This window comes from Salminus brasiliensis, chromosome 13 (assembly GCF_030463535.1).
Source record: "Salminus brasiliensis chromosome 13, fSalBra1.hap2, whole genome shotgun sequence".
NCBI classification, from domain to species: domain Eukaryota; kingdom Metazoa; phylum Chordata; class Actinopteri; order Characiformes; family Bryconidae; genus Salminus; species Salminus brasiliensis.
Window position 1 is genome coordinate 20,617,391 of NC_132890.1, and position 26,495 is coordinate 20,643,885.

The 26,495-nt window shown below is 41.8% G+C and overlaps 1 protein-coding gene across 1 annotated transcript in view; it reads left to right on the forward strand.

The window, feature by feature from the left end:
* sptbn4b (spectrin, beta, non-erythrocytic 4b) overlaps positions 1 to 26,495 on the forward strand; it is an 86,136-nt gene that overhangs the window by 17,408 nt on the left and 42,233 nt on the right. The window contains exons 5-18 of the mRNA XM_072695303.1: positions 10,460 to 10,551; positions 11,347 to 11,427; positions 11,510 to 11,625; positions 12,794 to 12,906; positions 13,724 to 13,911; positions 14,545 to 14,662; positions 16,452 to 16,610; positions 16,953 to 17,255; positions 18,119 to 18,269; positions 18,820 to 19,244; positions 19,444 to 19,889; positions 20,906 to 21,043; positions 23,677 to 24,433; positions 26,003 to 26,205. Of these exons, the coding sequence (XP_072551404.1) occupies positions 10,460 to 10,551; positions 11,347 to 11,427; positions 11,510 to 11,625; positions 12,794 to 12,906; positions 13,724 to 13,911; positions 14,545 to 14,662; positions 16,452 to 16,610; positions 16,953 to 17,255; positions 18,119 to 18,269; positions 18,820 to 19,244; positions 19,444 to 19,889; positions 20,906 to 21,043; positions 23,677 to 24,433; positions 26,003 to 26,205 (3,290 nt within the window). The remainder of the gene's footprint in view (positions 1 to 10,459; positions 10,552 to 11,346; positions 11,428 to 11,509; positions 11,626 to 12,793; positions 12,907 to 13,723; positions 13,912 to 14,544; positions 14,663 to 16,451; positions 16,611 to 16,952; positions 17,256 to 18,118; positions 18,270 to 18,819; positions 19,245 to 19,443; positions 19,890 to 20,905; positions 21,044 to 23,676; positions 24,434 to 26,002; positions 26,206 to 26,495) is intronic.

Sequence of the window (26,495 nt, forward strand, 5' to 3'; positions counted from 1 at the left end):
GTAATAATGTGATTATTGAACAAATGTCATTCTTGGAATTAATAACTAGTGAAAGTACATTTCTTGAAGATTGTAATTGCAGTTCAGCAGTGGTACTGTGATATATAGGTGTTGGTTGCTAAGATGTTGCTATGGTATAGCTGTAAATTTCCAAGATGTTGTTAGATGGTCACTAAGTACTCCTATGGTATAAGTGTTGTTAAGGTGTTGCTAGGTGGTTGCTAAGATGTTTCTATGGTATAGGTGTGGGTTTGTTAAGGTGTTGCTTGGTGGTTGCGAAGGTGTTGCTAGGTGGTTAGGTGATAGAATACAATTATGCTATTAGTTCTACGACTGTTAGGAATTTGGTGTTTGTAGCTTGGCAAATTCCTGTAGAGAAGTTTAAATTCTTGGTTAAAAGTTTACGGACACATTTCATTGCATTCATATGGGAGTGTTTTGGCCACAATAGTTTAGGTTGGGTGCTTACTGTATGAATGCTATTGTCCTTATCCAAAAGCTGTTTACAAGGCTGTTTATAAGACACATGAATCAAAATTGGTGTGGATTGGAGTGGATATCTTGAAAATTGCGGCCTGAGATAAAAAGCAAAAACCGGGTGGAATAATAAAAGAACATCATATACCCACCCCCTGAATAGTCTGTACTTTATTTCTGTGTACTTTCATCTTTATTATTATATTTATTGAATCATCATTAGTGGTTTGCGAGTTATGTTGTGATTGATTGTGTGTGTAAACTGGTGTGTGTAAGCTGGTGTGTTATGGTTGTATATGCTGGGTGTGTTTTTGATCTGGATGAAGGTTTGGATGGTAGATGTTTTTTTAACCCTGCTGGAGTTATTTGATCTCTGTCTGCCTTTCTGTTCCCTGCAGGGTGTATGTGATCCATAGCTGTGTGTGTGTGTGTGTTCTGCTTCTATAGTCTCTGTGAGGACCAAATGTTTGATTAAACTCCATGTTTTCCGTTGTTTTACTTTTTCACTCCACGCTTTAAGCTAAAAGGGTTCTGTATTGTAAGGGTTCTTTTTAGAACCATCTATACAATATTTCCACCTACGTAAAAAAACACTTCATTCTTTTTAAAAACCTCAATGGTCTTTATGTGGGCCTCTCACTCAAAGTATGCATTTGAGCATTTTGTAGAGAATAAAAATGAGATAAGCCTTGAACACGGAATGATCTGGGGGTCTGTATGGGTATAGTCTGCTCATTGAATATAGCTAACTGTTAAGTGAAAGTAGCCAGCATTAACTCACTCTGCCACCTGAAATAGCTGTTGTCTATCTCTGCAGACTGATAGCTGCTACATATTCTGCTCTGCAAACTGACAATAGCTAATGCATATCTGCTAATTCATTTTTGCCAGGTAAGATCATTGAAAACTGATAGTATTTAAACCTTGACAAACTGAAAATATTTCACGATATACCGCATAATCCTAGCTAACTGTCCTGGTGCTGTTCATTAGTTAGTGACCATTTGGCTGCATATATCAGCCACTGGCTAAAGTTCTTTGGTCTGTTTGGGGTCTATGGATAAAGTCTTATGATGCATTGTTAGCTTGTCTTGTATATTAGCATTCCAGCTCGTTAATGAGGTCAGAGATCAGAGACATTAAGAACAAATGTAGGTAGGGCTAAAGGTGTAGGCGTAAGAGATTTACAAAGATTTCCTAAAGTACAGAGGTAGAGGATGAGAGAGAGAAACAGAGAAAGCCAGAGAGAGAGGGATTGGAGAGAGAGGGAGAGTGTGTCATCGGACACCAGAGTGTTAAGAGGGATAAGGGGGTGGGGCGCTGACCTCCAGCTGGATCCATGCTTACCTTTCTCCTGTCCTTTGCCGCTCCTGCGCTCATTTTCTTCCTCCCCCTTTTCTCTCTGTCTCATTCTCTGTCTCGCTCTCTTTTGCTCTGACCCAACGACTCATCTGTTTATTGCATCTCTCTCTGCTTCTCTTTCTGTTTCTGTTTTTCTAGCTCTTTTCCATTTTCCTTAATTATCTCTGTGTGTGTCTCTCTTTCACCATCTTTCATTTTCTGCACCTCATTTCTCTCTCATTTTCTTCCTCTTTCCCTTTTTCTTTCTTTTCCCTCTCTCTCTCTCCCCCCCTCCCGTCCTGAGCTGTGTTGGAGTTGAGCTCTGCTCGGTCAGCAGGTAAGGCCTCCCCACTGCAGCAGTAGCACACACAGAGAGAGAGAGAGAGAGAGAGAGAGAGAGGGTGAGCAAGTGAAAAAGAGAGGAAAATAAGGAAGGGGAAAGAGATGACAGGCGGCAGAGTGAAGAGAAAGAAAAAGAGAGGAGGAAGAGAAGGATATTTGAGGTACTGGTTCTAATAGTCTCTTAAACATGCACTTGTAGAGCTGATAGAGGAGAACACTATCAATGTAGATTAGATCAGTATAGTTCAGATCAGTGTAGTTCAGATCAGTGTAATAGTGTAGCTCATATCAGTGTAGCTCGTATCAGTGTAGTTCAGATCAGTGTAGTTCAGATCAGTGTAATAGTGTAGCTCATATCAGTGTAGCTCGTATCAGTGTAGTTCAGATCAGTGTAGTTCAGATCAGTGTATCAGTGTAGTTCACATCAGTGTAGTTCAGTTCAGTGTATTAGTGTAGCTCAGATCAGTGTAGCTCAGATCAGTGTATCAGTGTAGCTCAGATCGGTGTATCAGTGTAGCTCAGATCAGTATAGTTCAGATCAGTGTAGCTCAGATCAGTGTAGCTCAGATCAGTATAGTTCAGATCAGTGTAGTTCAGATCAGTGTAATAGTGTAGCTCATATCAGTGTAGCTCGTATCAGTGTAGTTCAGATCAGTGTAGTTCAGATCAGTGTATCAGTGTAGCTCAGATCAGTGTAGCTCAGATCAGTGTATCAGTGTAGTTCAGATCAGTGTATCAGTGTAGATCAGATCAGTATAGTTCAGATCAGTGTATCAGTATAGCTCAGATCAGTGTATCAGTGTAGCTCAGATCAGTGTATCAGTGTAGTTCAGATCAGTATAGTTCAGATCAGTGTAGTTCAGATCAGTGTATCAGTGTAGCTCAGATCAGTGTAGCTCAGATCAGTGTAGATCAGATCAGTATAGTTCAGATCAGTGTATCAGTATAGCTCAGATCAGTGTAGATCAGATCAGTATAGTTCAGATCAGTGTATCAGTATAGCTCAGATCAGTGTATCAGTGTAGCTCAGATCAGTGTAGCTCAGATCAGTATAGTTCAGATCAGTATAGTTCAGATCAAGGTATCAGTATAGCTCAGATCAGTGTATCAGTGTAGCTCAGATCAGTGTATCAGTGTAGCTCAGATCGGTATAGTTCAGATCAATGTATCAGTGTAGCTCAGATCAGTGTAGCTCAGATCAGTGTATCAGTGTAGCTCAGATCAGTGTAGCTCAGATCAGTGTAGCTCAGATCAGTATAGTTCAGATCAGTGTATCAGTGTAGCTCAGATCAGTGTAGTTCATATCAGTGTATCAGTGTAGCTCAGATTGGTGTAGCTCAGATCAGTGTAGCTCAGATCAGTGTATCAGTGTAGCTCAGATCAGTGTAGCTCAGATCAGTATATTAGTGTAGCTCAGATCAGTGTAGCTCAGATCAGTGCATCAGTGTTGCTCAGATCAGTGTATCAGTGTAGCTCAGATCAGTATATTAGTGTAGCTCAGATCAGTGTAGCTCAGATCAGTGTAGCTCAGACTAGTGTATCAGTGTAACTCAGATCAGTGTAGCTCAGATCAGTGTATCAGTGTAGCTCAGATCAGTGTCAGTGTAGTTCAGATCAGTGTAGTTCAGATCAGTGTATCAGTGTAGCTCAGATCAGTGTAGCTCTGATCAGTGTATCAGTGTAGCTCAGATCAGTGTATCAGTGTAGATCAGATCAGTATATTAGTGTAGCTCAGATCAGTGTAGCTCAGATCAGTGTATCAGTGTTGCTCAGATCAGTGTATCAGTGTAGCTCAGATCAGTATATTAGTGTAGCTCAGATCAGTGTATCAGTGTAGCTCAGATCAGTATATTAGTGTAGGTCAGATTAGTGTATCAGTGTAGCTCAGATCAGTGTAGCTCAGATTAGTGTATCAGTGTAGCTCAGATCAGTGTAGCTCAGATCAGTGTCAGTGTAGTTCAGATCAGTGTATCAGTGTAGCTTAGATCAGTGTAGCTCAGATCAGTGTATCAGTGTAGCTCAGATCAGTGTATTAGTGTAGCTCAGATCAGTGTAGCTCAGATCAGTGTCAGTGTAGTTCAGATCAGTGTATCAGTGTAGTTCAGATCAGTGTATCAGTGTAGTTCAGATCAGTGTATCAGTGTAGCTCAGATCAGTATAGTTCAGATCAGTGTATCAGTGTAGCTCAGATCAGTGTATTAGTGTAGCTCAGATCAGTGTAGTTCAGATCAGTGTAGCTTAGATCAGTGTAGCTCAGATCAGTGTGTCAGTGTAGCTCAGATCAGTGTAGCTCAGATCAGTATAGTTCAGATCAGTGTCGTTCAGATCAGTGTAGCTCAGATCAGTGTATTAGTGTAGCTCAGATCAGTGTCGTTCAGATCAGTGTAGCTCAGATCAGTGTAGCTCAGATCAGTATATTAGTGTAGCTCAGATCAGTGTAGTTCAGATCAGTATAGTTCAGATCAGTGTATCAGTGTAGCTCAGATCAGTGTAGCTCAGATCAGTGTATTAGTGTAGCTCAGATCAGTGTAGCTCAGGTCAGCGTATTAGTGTAGCTCAGATCAGTGTATCAGTGTAGCTCAGATCAGTGTAACTCAGATCAGTGTAGCTCAGATCAGTGTCAGTGTAGTTTAGATCAGTGTATCAGTGTAGCTCAGAACAGTGTAGCTCAGAAGAGTGTATCAGTGTAGCTCAGATCAGTATAGTTCAGATCAGTGTAGCTCAGATCAGTGTATTAGTGTAGCTCAGATCAGTGTAGTTCAGATCAGTGTAGCTTAGATCAGTGTAGCTCAGATTAGTGTATCAGTGTAGCTCAGATCAGTGTATCAGTGTAGCTCAGATCAGTGTGTCAGTGTAGCTCAGATCAGTGTAGCTCAGATCAGTGTCGTTCAGATCAGTATAGCTCAGATCAGTGTAGCTTAGATCAGTGTATTAGTGTAGCTCAGATCAGTGTAGCCCAGATCAGCGTAGTTCAGATCAGTATAGTTCAGATCAGTGTATTAGTGTAGCTCAGATCAGTGTAGCTCAGATCAGTGTATTAGTGTAGCTCAGATCAGTGTAGCTCAGATCAGTGTATTAGTGTAGCTCAGATCAGTGTAGCCCAGATCAGTGTCACTCAGGTCAGTGTATCAGTGTAGCTCAGATCAGTGTAGCTCAGATCAGTGTATTAGTGTAGCTCAGATCAGTGTAGCCCAAATCAGTGTCACTCAGGTCAGTGTATCAGTGTAGCTCAGATCAGTGTATTAGTGTAGCTCAGATCAGTGTAGCTCAGATCAGTGTATTAGTGTAGCTCAGATCAGTGTAGCTCAGATCAGTGTATTAGTGTAGCTCAGATCAGTATCAGTGCAGTTCCTGAGTTGATGCATGCAGTGTTTTAGCACAAGTCTCAAAAGTGTGCTTTAAAACAGCAGTTTAGTTTCTGAAGTTTTGTTTTTTCACTTTTAGCACTGGAGCTACAAGGCTAAGAAATGGAAGCATATACTCCACCAATTAGCATGCTGATAAATGCATGTCTAAACCATCACACGTCCTCTTCAAACCGTGTGGAGGTGTTCAGTAATCTCTAATATATTTGATTATGTAGTTTCATATACTGTATGAATGTATGAATTATGTTATTTATAATACGGTAATGCTAATTGCTACTGTTTAAGCATTCCTTGTAAGCTTCACTAACCTCAAAACATTTAGCGCAAAACTAAAGACCAAACTTGTCTGAAAAAAGTGTAAATTGCATTTTAAGTCAGTTTGATTAAACATGCCTCCTGACCGCCTGAGGGTGGCTTTGGCCTATGAATGGTCCCCTTGTGCATAGCATGTATCAAGACTTATGGCAGCAAGGTCGTGTGTAATGTAGCCCTCACTATAAGAGGGCATCACACACTCAGTCGTTTTCTTTCCTTTATTGCATTCAGATTGGATATATCACACAGCTTGACCGAGCAGCACGATTATTTTGTTCCCAAGAGCTGGGATTACCTATGTTTTTATGTGAGCAAGCTTTTCTGATTTACCACATTCAGAGGTTGGTTCTACTCTGCTGATCAGTTGCTTATTAATGTGCACACTGGGGTTTTTACACAGTTGGTCTCCCTGTGTCGTGCCCCCTGTTCCATTTTGGCTTCTCAGTTTCTCCCACTCAGATTTTCAATTCTATTCCAACTGCATTGTCATTAAACAAATACAGGGTTGTTCAATGAAAAACTGTTAGTCTAAATCTCTGGGGTAGTAATAGATACAGGTGTGGGACAGTAGTGCAAGAACAATAGACTAAAATAATGGACATATAAAAGAGACGAGACAAGGTGCTTAAACAGTAAGTACAATAAACAATAAATACAATGCAGTACATACAAATATATGCATGCATTTGTGCAAAGGTACACCAACTAAAATAAACAAAATAAATATAATAATAAGTCCAGCCGTTACAGTTGGGTGTTGTGTGTATAAATTGGAAGAGTACAGTACGCTCAGGTGTAGTATGCTAAAGTAGACCAGGTCTGGTGTTTGGAAGCAGCATTTCGTATGTGTACAATGCAGGTAGTGGTATAGCAGCTAGTGTTCAGGTAAAGAATACAGTACACAATTGTAGTTCCAGTTCACAGTGCGGATATGGTGAGTGAACTGGGCGGATCAGTGAGATCAGTAGCAGTCTGTATGTACGTGTTCAGGTTGGTGTTGCTGGTGTGATCAGTTCAACAGCATGCAGGAAGAAACTGTTCTTAAATCTGGTGGTTTCGGCTGTGATGTTACTCTACCTCTTTTCGGATGGCAGGGGTTGGAACAGGAGGTGGCTGGAGTAAGTGGGGTCAGAGGAGACGTTGATGCTTTCTTCTGAATTTTCGTTGAAGTAGCAGCATTTCTTAGTTCGCTTGTGGACTGATGCAGCAAAAGACGTGTGTTTTCTCATGGTAGAGGTAAGCTTTTCCCCTCGTGCGAAGCTGTTCATCTAGTACAGCTACACCTTTGCGAGGCCAAGACAGACCCATGCCTGCTCTGCGCTGTCACGCCTTTCGCCTGCCGCCAGCTGTGTCTTCCAGCTGCTCTGGTGTGTAATGATGCTGTTCCCCTTCTCTCAGGAGCACCGGCTACCGTGAGCGGAGTGAAATGCACAGCTTCGTACCCAACTCCATTCACCTAAGAAAAAGTCTGAGGTGAGGTCAAAGCTCTATTAAAGAGTAGAGGACCTATCCAGCTCTGTGGCCCGCATGGAAGCCTTGAGGCATCTCCAGCCTTAGCAGATGCAGCCCCCAAGTTAGTTTGCCGCCCGCTGCAACTGCTCGGCCTATAATAGTAATATTATAATACTATAACTCTCCCCCAAGGGACGATTTTGTGGATGATGATGCAGTCTTCACTGCAGCTACCGATTCTTTGTTCACATTGGAAAGAGACACAGGCTTCTACACCTGCTGCTTCACCCCCATCCTCCTGCTCCTCTTTCAAGGACATGCCGTCTGGTGCCAGTTCAGACAAGATGAATGGGAACACAACAGGTAGTTTTCTGTCCTCTTTCCTTCATAGTCACCATCCATACCGCACTGGCTCGGCTGGGCTTAGAAGCAATGCAGCTCAGTACAGGCACAAGTGCCTACTTCAGGCATTCCTGCATGGATAGAGTGTGATGCATTCGTTGAGGAATGGCTCTTTGCCTTTACACCGTTGCTGTGACTACTACTCTGATAGGAGGAGGTGGAGAACTGTGTTGTCAATACAACCGATTCATGCTGCGTGATTGAAAGATCTGACAATATCGTCATCCATGTGCCTGCAGACTTTGCTTGGACAACGTACCGCCTTATCCAGAGAAACAACCAAGGAGGCCACACAGAGCTATTCGGGGCTCATGGAGCCCTCACTGGATGGGCATTGCTCAGGCTAGCCCTTATAAGACAAGACAGGGTGCTGGTGGTATGCCATTCAACTAGGGGTCTTTTGGCTTAATGGACTACGCTTCAAGGGGTACACCTGTTTGGCAGCAACCTGCTCACCTCCCTCTATCTAGACTATGAGCTTGTGTGCTTCAGTTCTGTCAGCAAATGGTCAGCCTTAGCGGAATGCAACTGTCCTCCTGACTATGCTGGAATGGAGTCATCCATAGACTAAAGCAGCCCTCAGGCGGTCAAAAGACATTTGCTTTGAGAGGCTAGTTAAAGACCATATCTGCTCTTCACTACCTTCCACTGGACCCACTGCAGTCTGCATACATGCCTAATAGATTCACTGATGATGCTATTGCCCTGACCCTGCATACTGCCCTCAGGTATATGAGAATGCTGTTTGCGGACAGTTTAGCATTCAATGCCATCATTCCCCCAAGGCATGACAACAAGCTCTCTGGGTCTGAACAACTCTCTTTGCAGCTGGATCCTGAACTTTCTGATGGGCCAGCGCAACAACATGTCGTACGAATGGGCAGCATCATGTCCTCCTCACTGCTGTGTGCTCAGCCCACTCCTGTACTCCCTGTACACCTACAACCGCACAGCCAGACACAGCTCAAAGGTCATAATTCAATTTGCTGATGGCACAACAACCGCAGGCCTGATCTCCAAACACAACGTGGCAGCCTACAGTGAGGAGGTTAGCTTACTGACACACTGGTGCCTGGAAAATAACCTCTCTCTAAACATCAGCAAAGACTAAAGAGCTGACAGTAGACTTCAAGAAGCAGGAGAGAGTATGCACCTCTATCTTTATCTGTGGAACCACTGTGGAGAGGGGCAGAAGCTTCAAATTCCTTGGTGTTCACATTACTGAGGAACTTACATGGACAGAACTTACCACACAGGTGGCAGAGAAGGCGCAATCGTAGCTCAGACGGCTGAGGGGGGTTGGTTTGAAATCTACACCTGTACTGTGGAGAGCATGCTGACTGGCTGTATCACCTGGTACTGGAACTGCACCACTTTAAAGATGTCCAGGAAGATTCTTAAGAACTCCACCCACCCAAATCACTGCTTGTTCTCACAGCTGCTCTCTCCCTCTATCTAGACTATGAGCTTGTGTGCTACGTGCTATGGACCATCCACACACATACATATGTAACCAACGTCTTAAGGGGCAGAAATGTTGAGAACAGGGTTATGTATGATGATGCTTATGTGTGTGTGTGTTAGTGTGTGTATGTTGGTGACTGCAGTGAAAGCCCTGTCACAAAGCTTGTAACTCCGCATCATGTCAGAGTGATGCGATGGCGCCAATTGCTGTCACTGAGGAACTGAAGTGTTGGGTTTTGGGTTCAGTCAGGAATACTTCACTGCAAGTGCCATCCGGACTGGCATACGCTTGTACAGCCGGCAGCAGGACTGGCACTGCCCTACACAACACATCACACACACACCCATTACACCTCACACACCATGCCGAACATCCAGCAGAGTTAGCTCTGTCGCTCTCAGTGTATTCAGTTCGCTCTAAGTCCACTTTACAGTTATATATCCAGACATCTATATCTATATATCCAGAGCTCTTACATGTGAGTCAGGTTACACAAGTTGGAGAATGTAGAATTAGGGGTCTTGCGGTATCAAGTGGTGGGCTAGCCTGCCACAGGGAGGACAGTGTTGTCACACATTTCACTACACCAACCACACAGTTATGCTCGATATTATAATCAAACCATAAGATTGACTTCCAGTGTTTTACACAGTCATGAAATTTTATTCCCCCTTCCTTAAAACGCAACCATCACTTGATGATTTAGACCTGTTATCTTCAAATAATTACCTTTTTTCCTCAAAATTTGGACCTATTACATTGGAATTATTTAAAGTCGTGAGTCATATTCATGAAATGTTTATTTAATTTTAGTTTTGACAAAAGTTATTTAAATAAAACTTATTTTCTTGTATAGATTAGTTGTTAAAACTATTTAAAGTAATGATGTATTACTCAAATCTTAACTCTTTTTGATGAAATGTGTTATTAGTTATTTGTTCACAATATTTTAACAAAATGATTAAAATAAACTTTATAAAAAGTTTTTTTTGTTTGTTTTGTAAAGATTTTTAGCTCCAGTGCCCAACTAAAAAAGCTCTGCTTCTTTACTTTAAATAATGAACACCTAGCGTGTCTGAGGCAATGTGTAAGCTGGATTTTTAGCCAGACTGTAGCTCTAATCATGTTCTTGGCCGTGTTTACTCAGTTCTTTTCCACAGATCTGGGATCAGTTTGGCACAGAAGTGAAGAAAGATTGTAAACGGGAGCTGTATATGGTTTTGGAGAACTTCATTATTTTTATGAGCTTGTTATGTTCTGAGACTAATGACGCTACTCTGCTCTGTATGTCCGACAGATCCAAGTGATTAAGATCGAAACTGAAGACAACCGGGAGACACGTTCAGCTAAGGATGCTCTGCTGCTTTGGTGCCAGATGAAAACAGCAGGGTAGGACTCACAACCTTCATAAGCTGTCCATTACCTTCTACACTGTTAAATAGTGATCATTGAGTAACATTCAGAGCTTCTTCAGTTTGAACCTATGAAGGAACCTTTTAAGGTCTTTTAAGGAACCTTCAAGGAACCTTTTTCTTCTAAAAACTACATTTATCTTGAAGGTTCCTCAAAGCACCTTAAAAGGTTTCACCACATTTTCAAATTGAAGAACCTTGAAACCTGAAAATAAGAGTCTCACATTTGAAAAAATATGTGAAAAGCTGATTAGTTTTTTTTATAGTTTATTGCTGCTACACTGCTCATACTGCACATACTTAGTTTTATATTTTGACAGAAAACATTGGGGTTTTATTTTTGTTTTAAATTAGCAGGTTAATTTATTAATGTAGTCAAATTCTGAAAAAAGTTTTCAGCCTTATTGTCTTAATTGTTAGTAAGCAAACGCATAAAACAACCTACATTTAAAAGCTGAGAGCTACAGTTCTTTGGTAATTGAGAGGTTCATAATCCATATAATCGATTATTCGATTCAATAATCTATAGAATGTTTGACTATCAAAACAGCCGTTTGTTGCAGATCTATTCCACATATCATCATATTTACTTACCACATCACACTCTTTTATTTGACAAATGGGGAATTTTTTTTTTTTTCATGATATGACCTTTTAAAACCAGTATCAGCAGTAATGAGATGTTCATATCATTCGAGGCGTGTTTGCAGCCTGTCACTGATCCCTCAGAGCTGGAAGTGATACTGTATGTTGCTTTTTCGTGTGTCTGCAGGTATCCTGAGGTCAATATTCATAATTTCACCACATGCTGGAGGGATGGACTGGCTTTTAATGCACTTATACACCGTCACAGGTTAGTGTACACACACTTTCCTCTCTCTCTTCCTCTGCCTGAACGAGCTGCTGAGTTTAAATTGCTGTATCTCTTTGCATAGGCCTGATCTGATCGAGTTTCACAAGCTGACCAGATCGAACGCCACACACAACCTCCAGCAAGCCTTCAACATCGCCGAGCAGAGCCTAGGACTCACTAAGCTACTGGATCCGGAAGGTACTGTTACATCCACTGGACTGTTCTCTCTTAAGGGGCCTGTATTCTACATTTTCTTGTGTTTAATGTTATAATGTTTGTGTGGTTTTATGATGCTAAAACAGTCATAATTCATTTGTCCCTTACACTTAAACACACTGTTTCTGTTACTGTACCATTAAGACTGATATATGGAAATGAGCTCTAATCTGATTGGCCGAATGTGCCTCATTCTAAAAGCAAAGAAATGCAGGGTAAGTGGGTGGTGCTACACCGCTGTAAGCAGAATAGGTGTCGATATGTACAGTACTGTGTGTCTCCTGTGAAGTTTAGAATAAAAACTCCTTATCTGGGCAGTAAGTGTCAATTTACTCTGATTAAAACGCTGAGTTAGAACGCTGATTTTAAAATAAACCTATATAACATTCATACAGAAATTGTGGTTTTGCACTACTGTGCTCAATAAAACATCCACAAAGCTCTTCTCATGAGAGTTTAGTATTATATTAGAGGTATCATCCAACACCTGGTTTAGTAAGTGCTTAATGATGTTAAATCAGGTGAGCTGGTGATGGAATTGAACACAGGCACCTGCCTGGGATCTCGAACCAAGCTTTGTTCTTCAAACTAGCTTCCAAGATCTAATTTCTTCAAAATGAGAAATTCTTGTTACTTTTTACTTTATGAATGTTCCCCTGCATCTGTTCTATTGTGATCTGGTGTTTTTTTAGTTGGAAATAGTTTATTGCTAAGGGAAATGATTCTAAATATTGTGTTTAGGTGTCCAAAACCTCAGCACAGTACTGTAGACTGGGAGATTGCTCTATCGCTTTATGTTCACATAGTAAATATGTGACTTAATGCACCCTTTAAGAATTTGGCCCTAGAATGCAGGCTGATCACAAATTGTTTAATTTGGCTTGTAGCCACATCATTGGCATAACAACAACTGTAATTATTCCTGCCAAAGCAAGTCTTGGCTGTGATCCTGCATGGCTTGCCGAATGGCCTCATTTAGAATGCTGCTAGACTTTGGTTAACTTTTAGCCTAGCACGGATACCCACTCACATCCAGCACATTCACTTCCTCAGATCATTCTATGGCTCCTGGCATCAGTCCAGGTTCATGTATTTTCCATTATCTAGACACATTTCTTTCTTTCTAACAGTTCTCAGTTTCTTTCCTCAGATGTGAACACAGAGAACCCTGATGAGAAGTCTATTATAACGTACGTAGTGTCCTACTACCACTACTTCTCCAAAATGAAAGCTCTGATAGTGGAGGGCAAAAGGATTGGAAAGGTGAGAGGTCTGGAGTCTGTGGTATTTCTGTTTTGTATCACTGATTGTTTTGTTTTTTGAAAAAATGATTTCAGATTTCTTTACAGTGGTGGTGAACCAGGCTTTATGGCCATCACATGGCCAATGCAAATATAGCCATTTAGTTTACTATCCAAACCCACCAGTGAACCTACACGTGTCTTCTGAGTTATATATGGAATGTTGATGATGGTAATATAGTGGCAGATCTGAAATAAATCAATAAAACAATTTTCTTTGAGGACTATTTTTGGCTGCACAACACCCTGCCTGTATCCCTCCACTATTTTAATGTACGATTTTAAATACATGTTTTAGACCCAAAATCTTTTCAAAACTCTGGTAAAACAGTGTGTCTCAGGCATCAGGCTGTGTATTCATAACCATTTGGTGTAATACCTTTCTGTGAGGTAGCTTTTGAGGTTCAGACCTATGGTTCCATTCACCACCACTGTGAACAATTCTGACTGGGTACGTTTCTCTAGAACGGAGCGTTTCACAGATCTGAACGACTTTGCTATCTTAATCATTAAATTATGCAGAGAGTTGGTGGAATTGATGAGTTAATGAGTTGTCTAGTAATTAGTTACTGTATTTATATAATGCTATAGGACATTTAAAGCTACTTTCATACACTATCAGTACGCTGAAAAATCTCATCATTTTAATACATAATTTAACTGAATTTAACTATGAATGAGTTTTAAAAAGTAATTATGACCTTATAGAAACAACCAGAACAGCTGTATTGATGCCAGTTCATGAATATATTGATCATTAACAACACCTTTTCCTGCAGGTGTTGGACAATGCCATCGAAGCCGAGAAGATTGTTCAGCGCTACGATGCTCTGGCCTCAGAACTACTGGAGTGGATAGAAAAGACGATTAGCATCATCAGCAACCAGAAGTTTGCTAATTCGCTAACAGGCGTACAGCAGCAGCTTCAAGCCTTTACAACCTACTGCACCATCGAGAAGCCTATAAAGTAATCAAAACTGCTTAGCATAGCCATATCTGTCTTATTTCACAGCTAACAGTTGATTGTAGCATTAGCATTGATTATGAATATTAGGCTTTTCCATGACTAATGTTAACTTTGGATATTAGCACTCTCATTTCATAGGAATTGTTATCTTTGACATTAGCATTCTCCTTCATAGTTCATGTTAGCATTAGCACTCTCTGAATTTGGCATTTGAACGTTTTGTATTAGCCATTCCACTCTCTCTTCACAGCAAATTAATTTACAGCTAATTTATTCACAGCTAATTCGTTAGTGTTAACTATTAGTGCAATGTTGTTTTATGGGTGTTATTTATAAATTTAAAAATCATTTAATCAAATAAATGTTGAATGGCTTGGTGTAAGCCATGAGCAAACTGATTCCACAGTGAGTGTTACCATTAGCAGACTCATTTCACAGCTGGTGTTAGCATTGGCAAACGCATTTCACAGCTGGTGTTGCCTTGTTTTCCTCATTGGAATGCATGTACAGTATGTATTTATCCATTCTGATGTATAACCATTACATCTAAGCCCTGGCTGCTGTTTAACCTGGTTTACTATTTCATGGTTCTGTGAAATTAGCTGAGAGCTGTGTGTTTTTGCGTTCCTACAGGTTCCAGGAGAAAGGAAACCTGGAGGTGCTGCTCTTCACCATCCAAAGCAAGCTCAGAGCTAACAACCAGAAGCCGTACGTGCCTCATGAAGGAAAGCTCATCTCCGACATCAACAAGGTACACTTTTAATGAGGATAGCAGTCTCAGAATTATTCAACCCCCCCGAACAGAATCAGAAGAGCACACATTTACAAATCAGGTGGCAAATCAAAGGCTTCATAAGCTGCATGAGGTGAGCTTGAGCAGCTTGGTATTTAGGCATACAGTCCCTGAGCTAGTGGAAAAAGGATCAGACTGATCAGTAGCAGTACTGGACTGTGATGCTGCTGGTCAGGATGCACTCCACATTGGACCTGCAGAGGAAGTATTGACTCTCCTCAGTCTTCAGAGAAAGTGGAGGCATTGTTGGGCCCTCCTGACAATGTGTGAGACCCTTTAATATGTGGACACTGATGAACTTGAAGCTGCTCACTTTCTCCTCGGTCGTCCCCCTGATGCTTAGGGGTGTGTGCACTCTGCTTCCCCTTATGTTTATGTAAACCAAGATCGGCCTCTCAAAGTCCTTCATCACAGTGGGTGTGAGAGCAATGGGATGGTAGTCATTTAGGCATTTGGGTTTCTTCAGAACTGGGATGATTGTGGTTTTAAATCAGACAGGAAATGGTAGACTGTGCCAAGGAAATGTTAAAGATGTCCGTGAAGGTGGCAGCCAGTTGGTTGGCCAGTTGGCCTGAGCAGTGGTCTCAAAGCGGGCATAGAAAGTGTTCTGTTCAGCAGGAATGGAGAAGTCTGTGGACACTAAGTTGCTGACATTGCTCTTATAGTCAGTGACTGCTTGGATTTTTTGCCACATGCATTGGGGGTCTGAATTGGCATTGAAGTAGGGTGCAATTTGTGTCTAATTCCGGCCTTCAGGTTGCATCTGGCAGTTTTGAGGTCCTCACTGTTTCCAGACTTGGAGGTGGCATGGCATCATTTCAGCAGACTACAAATGTCACTGTCCATTAATATTTTTTTTGGTTTAGAAGTGTGCAAATTTGCTTTGTCTCAGCCACATCATCCACACACTTCTTGAATAATCCAGTGACAGATGTTGCTTATTCATTTACATCAACAAGAGAGTCACTGGTGGCTGCCGTTTTGAACATATCCCAGTCAGCGCACTCAAAATAGTCCTGTAACATTGACTCTACCCCTTCAGGTCACACATGCACTGTCCTCACCATTGCTTTAAGACATTACAGCAGCTTCATCCATAATGAGATGTGGTCACTCTTACCTAATGGAGGCTGGTACTGTAAGCCTCCTTGAAGTTTGTGTAGATGTGAGGATTCAAACATTTCACAAAATTGAATCTTTTTCCAAATCATTTGTTTCATTTGCTGCAATTTCTCAAAAATCTTATTTTCAACTACACAAAAAATACTAATAGTAGCAAAACGTCTGCATGTTAGCGGGAAAAGGTAGTCAGAGGTAGTCTGCTGCTGTTGTCTCCCAGCCACTGTGTATCATAAAGTCTCTCCTTTGTATGTTTTTTTTACAGCCAGTGGGGAAGAAAGGTTTAAGGTCATGCTTTATTAAACAATTGTTTTATTAGAAATATAAGAAAGATGTAGAATATGGGCATACAAAGTGTCAAACAGTTGCAAATCATGCAGAGGCTTTCAACAAGTCCAAAAACCTGGAGGAAAATAAGACTATGAAGCTTTAAATAGACCTCAGGTTAAAATGAGACATTTATCTGTTACTGTAAATCTGTTACTGTAACAGAGAGCAGCAGCAGCCTTTCTAACATGCATTATCATCATTTAGACTAACATGCAGACTACCAACTAATCAATTTATTAAATTTTTAATCTGCAGTATCCTTCAAAAGCAATATAATATATCTCTCTGTTTTATCAAGGCATGGGAGAGGCTGGAGAAGGCAGAGCATGAGAGGGGCGTGGCTCTGAGGAAAGAGCTGGTTCGCCAGGAGAAGCTGGAGCTCCTTGCCCAGCGTTTTGATCACAAGACCACCATGAGGCAAGCGTGGCTCAATGAGAACCAGCGGTTGGTTTCACAGGTACTTAGTCTGTAATAAAAGTGTAATACTCTTTTAAATTTACATTTAATTGAAAATTGTACCTCCTTTTTTTTTGGTTCACTGTAGAGAGACTTACCAACTTGCATGTTTTACATGGCGCCATGACAACAACATAGATATCCACTTTATTTACTATCAAAACACACTAGTGAACCTCCACGTGTCTTCTGAGTTTAAGATGTAAGCTTGATCTTTTGTAAAATAGTGGCGGAGCTGACCAAACCCACTCCGAATGACTCAGAATGTTCACATCTCTAACATTTGTTTATGCAGAAAAAATGGAAATCTTCATTAAGACATTTGACTGTTGTTTTCTCCCAGGATAACTTTGGCTATGACCTGCCTGCGGTCGAGGCAGCCATGAAGAAGCATGAGGCGATTGAGGCGGACATTTCGTCCTATGAGGAGCGCATTGGTGTGGTGGTTGAGCTGGCGTCCGAAATGGAGGTGGAGGGATACTATGACATCCGGCGCATCTTGGCCCGCAAGGAAAACATCCTGGGCCAGTGGGGTCTGCTGAAGGAGCTGGTGGTGGGGAGGAAAACTCGGCTGGAAAAGAACCTCGCTTTGCAGAAAACCTTCCAGGACATGGTGTACATGATCGACTGGATGGAGGAGATGCAGGTAAGAAGGAGCACTAGAGGTCAGCACAGACAGAAATCTATTAAAAGCTAGAAGGAGATGCCCCAACTGGTGAGTGAGGCTCAAGATTTGTCCCTGGGGCTGATCCAGGAATGTGTTAATGAATTGGGTATCAGATGTTTTATTCCCAATCCAGATCCATACATTATTCCCAAACTTTATAAAACTTTATAAAAATCAACCACCCACCACTTTCTTTGTTTGTGAACCATATTAATAAAATTCTAAAGTCCAGTTATTAAAAGTTGTGAAAGCACATCTTACCTAAACTCTGTGTCTGTATTATTTATACAAACACAAAAATCTGATTAGGAGACAAGCAAAACACTGAAAAGCTGCAGAATTGTAGTTAATATCAAATCAAAAAGTCAAATGAATTAAGTGAGGGCACAAATAGGACTGAATAGTATTAGGCCTCATTTATGCTCAGCGTTAAATATGGATATGGATGGAGCCTTCTCATTTATTTTGTCTGTATTTGTGCATGTTGTCTGAATGCTTACAAATATGGGTGGAACAGAGCAGAACCACTGGAAATCGTGGGGTGAAGTGTAGCCAGTAGTTCAAGCAAAACACAAACACTGTCATATGGACATGAAGAAGAGAAAAAAGAACATTTCTAATATCTATTGTATTTAAGTACATTGGCACAACTTCCTCCACCGCCACCATATTTGTCAGAAACTTTTGACTCTAAACTCTAGTGGATGTATTGCTTATTGCTTATTTATGCCAATGTATGGACACATAGAAGTATGTGAGCTAGGATGGTTACATTGCTTAAAAAGAATAACACAGATCCAGTAAACTGTGGGTCTAATGATGCATCCTTGTTTTTTTCTCAGGTTATGCTGCTGTCTAAGGACTACGGTAAACACCTGCTGGAGGTTGAGGATCTGCTGCAGAAGCATGGCCTGCAGGAGGCCGATATAACCGTCCAGGCAGAGAGAGTTCAAACCCTCAACACGGCTGCTCTGAAGTTCACCACCATCGAAGGTACACCCTAAAATAGTTTAATTAAAGCACACACTATCAGTGAACAATGAATTTCCCCCATCATCTCCAAAACCATGTGACATTGTCCCCTGGAGGATCTTTACACAGAGCCTCTCGTCTCAAGAAAACTCTCGCTGCTGTTTAAGGTTGGTCTCTGAGGTGTGTGGAGCCCTCTGCAGGGCACAGTGAGTAATACTAACCTGAGAGTTTCCAGCCTGAGCCACAAGAGGGCCCCTAAGCTTGCAGCTCAGTGATAATTACAAGCACCACACTTTACTGGACATGGATTAAGCCTAGACTAAACTGGCCGGCAGTCATTATGAGCCAAGGTTAAGGGTTAGTTCTAATCTGCAGGACCCATGACTATTAATAACATATGAATATATACCAACAAATTAATCAATACTAACACATCAGTACCAGTGAGTTTACATTATGTTAGATTTAAATATCCCTAATTTCTACTGGTACACTAGTATTCTCCTTTTTTTTCTTTTTTCTTACTTATTTACTTTTTCTTTTTTTCTCTTGTTGGTTTATCTGTCTTCAGGCTATCAGCCGTGTGATCCTCAGGTGATCTGTAACCGGGTGAATCATGTGAGTACGTGTCTGGAGGAGCTGAAGCAGCTGGCAGGGAAGCGACGCTCAGAGCTGGAGGACTCTCGGGAGCTGTGGGCTTTTTTCCAGGAGGTGGAAGAGTCTGAGGTATGGATCCGGGAGAAGACGTCCATCCTGGCCACACAGGGCTGTGGGAAGGACCTGAGCAGTGTCCTGCGGCTACTACAGAAACACAAGATCCTGGCTGGGGAGCTGCTGGCCCGCAGAGCGCTGCTCCAGCAGACCATGAAGAAGGGCAAACAAATCCTCACCCAAAAGAGCTTCGGCACTGCCGGCATCCATGAGAGGCTGATGGAGGTCAAAGGGGAGTGGAAGAGGCTGGAAGACCAGGCTGCTCAAAGGCTCGGACATCTTCAGGTGAGGGAGGAGGGTGGGACGAAAATTCAATGCAATCCATTCATTAATATCCACAATAAAGTATCCAGAGTGCTTCATATTTCAAAAAGTCTTAACATAACTTAACATAAGATAACCTATGATTTATAATTTTTTACATTTTTTATTTTTCTCAAAAAATATGTAATTCTTTAGTAACAGTACCCATCCCTGCCTACAGGAGGCACTAGACTTCTTCCAGTTCACTGTGGAGATGGACGACCTGCTGGCCTGGCTGCAGGACGAGTATAGGCTCGTGTCTAGTGAGGATTTCGGACATGACGAGTACTCCACCCAGTCTCTGCTGAAGAAGCACCGTGGCGTTCGGGAAGACATCGATAAACATCGGCTGCATGTTGTTGCGCTGCGCAAACACATGGTGGCGCTGCCGATACACTACCGTGAATCAGAGGAGGTGCAGGCACGTCTGGGGGAGGCAGAGCAGCTGTACACCGAAGTGGCAGAGGTGGCGGTGCTGCGGCAGCAGTGGCTCCACGATGCTCTGGCCGTGTATCGCATGTTCAGCGAAGTGAATGCCTGCGAGGTGTGGATCGATGAGAAGGAGCAATGGCTGAACAAGATGGAGGTTCCAGAAAGGCTGGAGGACGTGGAGGTGGTGGCACACAGGTAGCAAAAGGGGGATTCCAGTGATTTGTCCATGATTCCTGCCTAATTTAATGTTGAGAGGGTGAGGTTTGGTGTGAGATTGTGCTTCATTTTAGAGACACATTTCGAGTGGTGGTGAAGGGAACCAGGCGTCTTCATGGCTACAACACAAATACAGCCATTTTATTTAATTTCCAAACCCAGTCATGAACGTACACATGTCTTCTGAGTTTTATACTGAATGTTGATGATGGTAAAATAGTCTCAAACCTGAACAAATATGTTTTCACTGCGGACTATTTTTTGCTGTATGTATCCCTCCACCAATTAAATGATATGCAATTTTTAAATTCTCAAAATAGCCAAACAATATCTCAGGCAACTGTGAAAAACTGGGTATGATTCTCTAGAACGTCTCTAGAGCGTTTCACACCAAACCCACTTTCAGTTTAGCCCCAAACATTTAGCCTTTAGCAGTCTCACCCCGCCTGTTCATACAGTAATTTAACCCCGCCCTTTCAACCTACAGCAGTTTAGCCCCGATCATTCAGTCTACTGATGTACTAGCCAATTCAGCCTACAGCAGTTTATCCCCACTCTTTCAGCCTACAGCAGTTTAGTTCCACCCATTCAGCCTACAGCAGCTAAGCCCTGCCCATTCAGCCTACAGCCCACTGTTGCCTTAACGACTTCAGATATCTGTCAGTTATTGTGAAAAGTTGTTGACCTAGTTGTCGTTGGATAGTGATTATTTACTATTTTACTATAGTTTACTAAATATTGAAGTATTATATATTTAAACACTTGTGTCAACATCTTACTTCTGTTTGCAAGGTACACATACTCTTTCAATACTACTTCATAAATATATGTAAATAATAAAAAAATAAATAGGTTGTTGGATAATTATTGTTTAATATTTGTGCAGTTATTACATTTAAAGTATCAGATTTTATCAGTAAATTATACAGAAGGCAAAGGCCAGCAGTGTGTGATATCTAACTTGTGTATTTTGTGTGCGTGTGTGTGTTTGTTAGATTTGAAAGCCTGGATCAGGAGATGAACAGCCTGATGGGACGAATTCTGGATGTTAATCAGATAGTACAGCAACTGCTGGACAGTGGTCATCCCAGCTCCACTGAGGTCAGAGGGTGTCAAGACCACCTCAACAGCAGGTACAGTACACCTATGTGTGTTGATATGGACATCTGGTCATTTGTTGTGTTAACACCAGACAATCATTGGCAATTTTCCTTTTTCGACCAAAATAAAAAAATTTAAACTAAAAAAACATTGAATATTAATAACACTCTAAATGTAGGTATTGTGATATACACTGAGGTGGAGCTACAGTCTCTCATTAGGGTGAATATTATTAACACTCTAAATGTAGGTATTGTGATATACACTGAGGTGGAGCTACAGTCTCTCATTAGGGTAAATATTAATAACACTCTAAATGTAGGTATTGTGATATACACTGAGGTGGAGCTACAGTCTCTCATTAGGGTGAATATTAATACAACTCTAAATGTAGGTATTGTGATATACACTGAGGCGGAGCTACAGTCACACAGTCATATACTCTTTACGGTTGTAATCAACGTTCTGTAAAGCTTGTCCAACCGAGCAACAGTAGTTATGAAAGAACATATTTGTGGGCGGAGTCTGGAGAGTTTAATTTGTCTGTGATGTTTGTGTGTCAAACATCAGCACACACTCCACTTCAGTGTGATTATTACCAGGTTGCTATGCAGGCGAACTGTAAGCACGACGCAGCAGTGTGTGTGTGCTTGTGTGGATGTATGTGTGTGTGTGAAAACACCAGTGTTGCCATTTTGGGCTGACCTTGGCATAAATAGGTTCTCTGCCATCTGCTGCAGATCTGAAACACTGAGCTAATCCAACCTGGACCAACCCACATCTCTTAAACACACCCAGGGTTAAACATTGTAAAAAACAGTAGAACTCGACTGATACATTGATTGACCGATAATATCGGCTGATGTTGACGACTTTTGGTTTTATCTGTATCGGTGAAAAATAGTTTGTCTGTTTTCTGTGTGTAAACACACTCACACCAATAGTAATACTCCTGAATTAATCACTGGTTAAATCAGCACTGAGGAGGCTAATGCCTCCACACACACACACTATAAAAATCTAATTATACCTCATTCACATCTGTATAAAATGGTTATTACACATCAGTAGTCGACAGAACAGCAACTATCCACAATGTGTACCACTACACACACACACACACACACACACACACACACACATTAAGTGATTTGACTGCAGTGTTTTAAAGGAACTGAGAGCTGAATGGTCAGGGAGGTGAGTCAGACTGTATTATTAAATACTATGCACATTATTAAATGGTCATTTTACAAAATGTCACATCTGAACTAAATGAATCAGTGCAGAATATTAATTGTTTTAAAAAAGACAATATTAATTAGCAGCATATCTCATAACTATGTACTGGGCTGTTTATACAAACACAACTGACTTGTTATTGGTTGTCATTAAGGGCAAAAATCCCCTGTTAAAATGTTTACTACATTAGTTTATTTCATTTGACTCTACGAGTCCCACCAGTGTATTTAGGTTATTTAGGTGTGGTTTTATTCGAGCTGCAGGGTGTGTGTTGTCGTCTAAGGCCCTGAGAGTTGGCAGAGTTAGCATGCCTGTGTTTGTGTGTGAGAAAGAGAGAGTCAGATGACTCAGAATGAGTCATGTTCAGGTTTGGTTCCAAATCATTTTCTATTATCTAATATCCGTATTTGCTGGTCCACGCACTACTGAACTACAGCCAAAATTGCCCTGTTCCGTTACTCAAAATCTTTTATTTTCTAATAGTTTTATATGAACATTTACTTCTTTTAATGTCTGTCTTTTAAGCAATATTGCTCTTTGTTTGTTTAGGTGTAAAATCGCTTTGAATTAACAGTGCTTTTATGAATGGATCGTGATGGTACACTGACTTTACCAGGGAGAATGGTGTCCCTGTCATTCACAGTTCGGGCCGGAACGCTGCTACTGTGCTATGGAAATTTGGTGGAGCTGCACAAGACCTATCTCCAGTGCGACATTGGTGTAAAAGTGAATTTCACTCTCCAACCGTAGTGGGAGCTCAGAAACAAAAATATACATTTTTTACATAATACTTTTTAATGTTTGACCTTAAACTTGCTTCTTTCGCTTAACAGAATAATAAAAACACAATCTTTAATGTCATAGTTTGGCAAAGAATCTGAGGTACCCAGTTCCCTAATCAATCTATCAAGTCATGTTTGGTGCTTCTTTAGTTTTTGCACTTGAGCTATGTGGCTAATGTAGCTATCAAGCAATGGAAGCTCATGCTAATAAAAACAAATAATCACACTCTTCTCACAATCTTTTTCAGAAATAGACAAAAGGACAACGATACATTCATTTTGGCTACTAGTCCATGTTCTAGATGACATTAAGTCATAGTGTGACCAAAACTATATAAGACTATGTAAACACAGCAGGTTAAAGTGGCTCAAATTCAATCTTTAGGGTCATATGTGACACAGGTGTGTCATCTGTGTGGCATTGTGAACAGGATAAACTCTTTTTTTTAATATTCTTGACTTGGAAAGAAACATTGAATGAGTAGGTGTCCCAATACTTTTGTCCAAATAGTGTAGTACCAGGGTAAAACTAAAGAAACACCAAACATGACTCAGCTTGGCTAATTATCACTTTAAAATGAGACACTCCTGAGGTAAAATGCCAAAAGTGTGTCAGTAGCACTAACTGTGTGTGTTTCCTGCAGGTGGAACCGTATGGTGGAACTTGTGGAGCAAAGAAAGGATCATCTGGACTCCATCCTCCGCATCCAGAACTACCTGCTGGAGTGCACCGAAATAAAGTCTCAGATCCAGGAGAAACGCAAAGCTATCGACGCCACACAGTATGTGGGCAGCGACCTGGGCAGTGTTCTGGCCCTGCAGCGCCGCCTGTCCACCATGGAGGGTGCGCTTGCCGTCCTGGAGCCCAAACTCATCCATCTGCAGCAGGAGGCTGAAGAACTGGCAACGTCACACACGCACAAAGCTGTGGAGATCCTGGTGCCATTCGAAGGCATCAGCGTCGAGTGGGAGGAGCTAAAGCGGACTCTGCAGGGCTGTGAGGATTCGCTGACTGTAGCTGGACGTCTCCAGCAGTTCATCCAGGACCTAGACTCCTTCCTGACGTGGCTAGTCCAGACGCAGACGGCCGCGGCTTCGGATGATCTTCCCAACACACTGGAAGAAGCTGAGCGGTTGATAAACCTTCACGCGGCCCTGAAAGAGGAGATCGGACGATACGAGGAGGATTATGAGCGTCTGCAGGCGGTAAACGAGCTTCTGGAAACTGAGGACGCTCCGCTGCCGTATGCCGCCCTGCAGCAGTGGCTCCACAAGCTGGACGTGGGCTGGAACAAGCTGCTGGAGATGTGGGAGAGCCGGAGGGAGGTACTGGTCCAGGCCCACATCTTCCACCTGTTTTTGAGGGATGTCAAGCAGGCAGAAGCTTTCCTCAACAACCAGGTGAGGACCACAAGACGCTTCTGGAAAAGTTCTGTGTCTAAACTTGTAAACTTGAAATTTGCTGTTTTGAGTAAAGAATGTCATTCAGATGGTATTGTGTATTGAACACTGGGACATCCGCAGAAAAAGTCCAATAAGATTGTTTTAGCCATTTGACTTTGATTGAAAGCTTTTACTTGATATCTAATATGTCAGCATGAGCACCATGTAAGCCATAAGTAAAATACAGCACTATAGTTCAGACCACTGTTAAAGCAACCATAACAAGGTGAACCAGATTTAAGTTTGTACAGCAGTGTGTCCCTAGCTCATACAATATATATATGAAAACGGATTAGCCACACCCATTCAACCGACAGTACTTTAGCCTCACCAAATTAGGCCTATAACAGTTTAGCCTCACCCAGTCAGCCTACAGCAGTTTAGCTACTCATTCAACCAAAAGCTTTTTCAACCACCCTTTCAACCAACAGTACTTTATCCCACCCCTTTAAGACCACAACAGTTAGGCCCACCAATTAATCCTACAGCAGTTTAGCCCCACCCACTCTGCCTATAACTGCTTAGCCCCACGCATTCAGCCTGAAGCAGTTTAGGTCCACCCATTCATCCAACAGCAGTTTAGTCCCACCAATTCAGCCCACAGCACTGTGGCCCCACCCATTCAGTCTATAGCAATTTATTCCTACCCATTTAGCCTACAGCATAATATTAGTAGAACCCAAGGAAAAAGGCAGATGAGGAGAGAAATGTGGAACTGCTGTTTTGGAAGTTGAGGAAGAACTCTGGATGGAATTGCTGCTGTACCAAAATACCACAGGTATCAGAAAAGTTTAGGGCCTTTTTTCACTTATCCTTTCAAGACATTTGCTGCTTTGTTAGGGTCAGCAAAAGATCCTCTGTAAATGTCAAAAGGCGCGTGTTACAGTGGTGCTGGAGCATGTGTCCACTCCGATTTGTTACCAGAGCGTCTTGCAGTGCGTGCCTACAGGCGCAGAATGAGATGCCTCCCAAATTCATTTTTATAGATGTCGCACACAATGAACACGTTTGGATTAATCATCTCTGATAGCATCTCTGATTGTTTGTCATTTTCTTGTACTTGTTCTGATGCTTACTGATCCAAGTATGTTAATGCCGAGTATCAGCTGATACAATACATTTTGATAGTTAATACAGACACATTAAACCTAAAACTAAATTAAAATCCCTGTTTTCAGTGACAGTGAATCAGTGTCGCTGTGCAGTACAGCTGTACAGTACAGCCCAATACACCTGGGCTGAAATACTTTGGTTTGAGTGGGCGGGGCTAATCTGCTGAAGGCTAAATGGATAGGGCTAAAGTGCTCTAGGCTGAATGGGGGGCCTGAGCTGCAATAGGCTTAATAGATCGGGCTAAACCGCTGTAGGATTAATTGGTGGAGCTAAACTTCTATACCCTGAATGGGTGGGCCTAAATTGTTCTGGGTCTAATAGGTGGAGGTAAACTGCTGTAGACTGAATGTGTGGGGCTGAACTGCTGTTGGCTGAATGGGCAGGGCTAAATAGCATGTCTTCTTGTCCTGTCAGGAGTCTGCCCTGGCCCACGTGGAGCTCCCCACCACTGTGGGAACAGTGGAGGCAGCTATTAAGAAGCACAAAGAGTTCACCACCACCATGGAGCTAAACCTGCATCGGATTAAAGCCGTGATAGAGGCAGGAGAGAGTCTCATCAGCCAGAGCAACATCTACTCCGAGCGCATCAGAGAGCGGGTGGATTTACTCGCGACCAGGTCAGAGACCTCTCACAGGAGCCTAATAGTAGACCTTTTCTAGATCTTGTGTCATTCTGTAATTGCTGCCATTCCTGTTAAGAGTTTTTCAGTTTTAAAATTTTCACGGTGTGAGAAAATTCACTCATTGACAAAAAAAAATAACACACCCAGTTAGAAATGTCGGATGGCTGCAAAATTGGTGTGTAGTTAAATCTCAGGCAGATATGTAAATGATTACTTGCCACAAGAGGGCGTAAAAGTGCGTTAGGAGGTCTTGGGAGCAGTGGGTACATGATGGCACTTACACA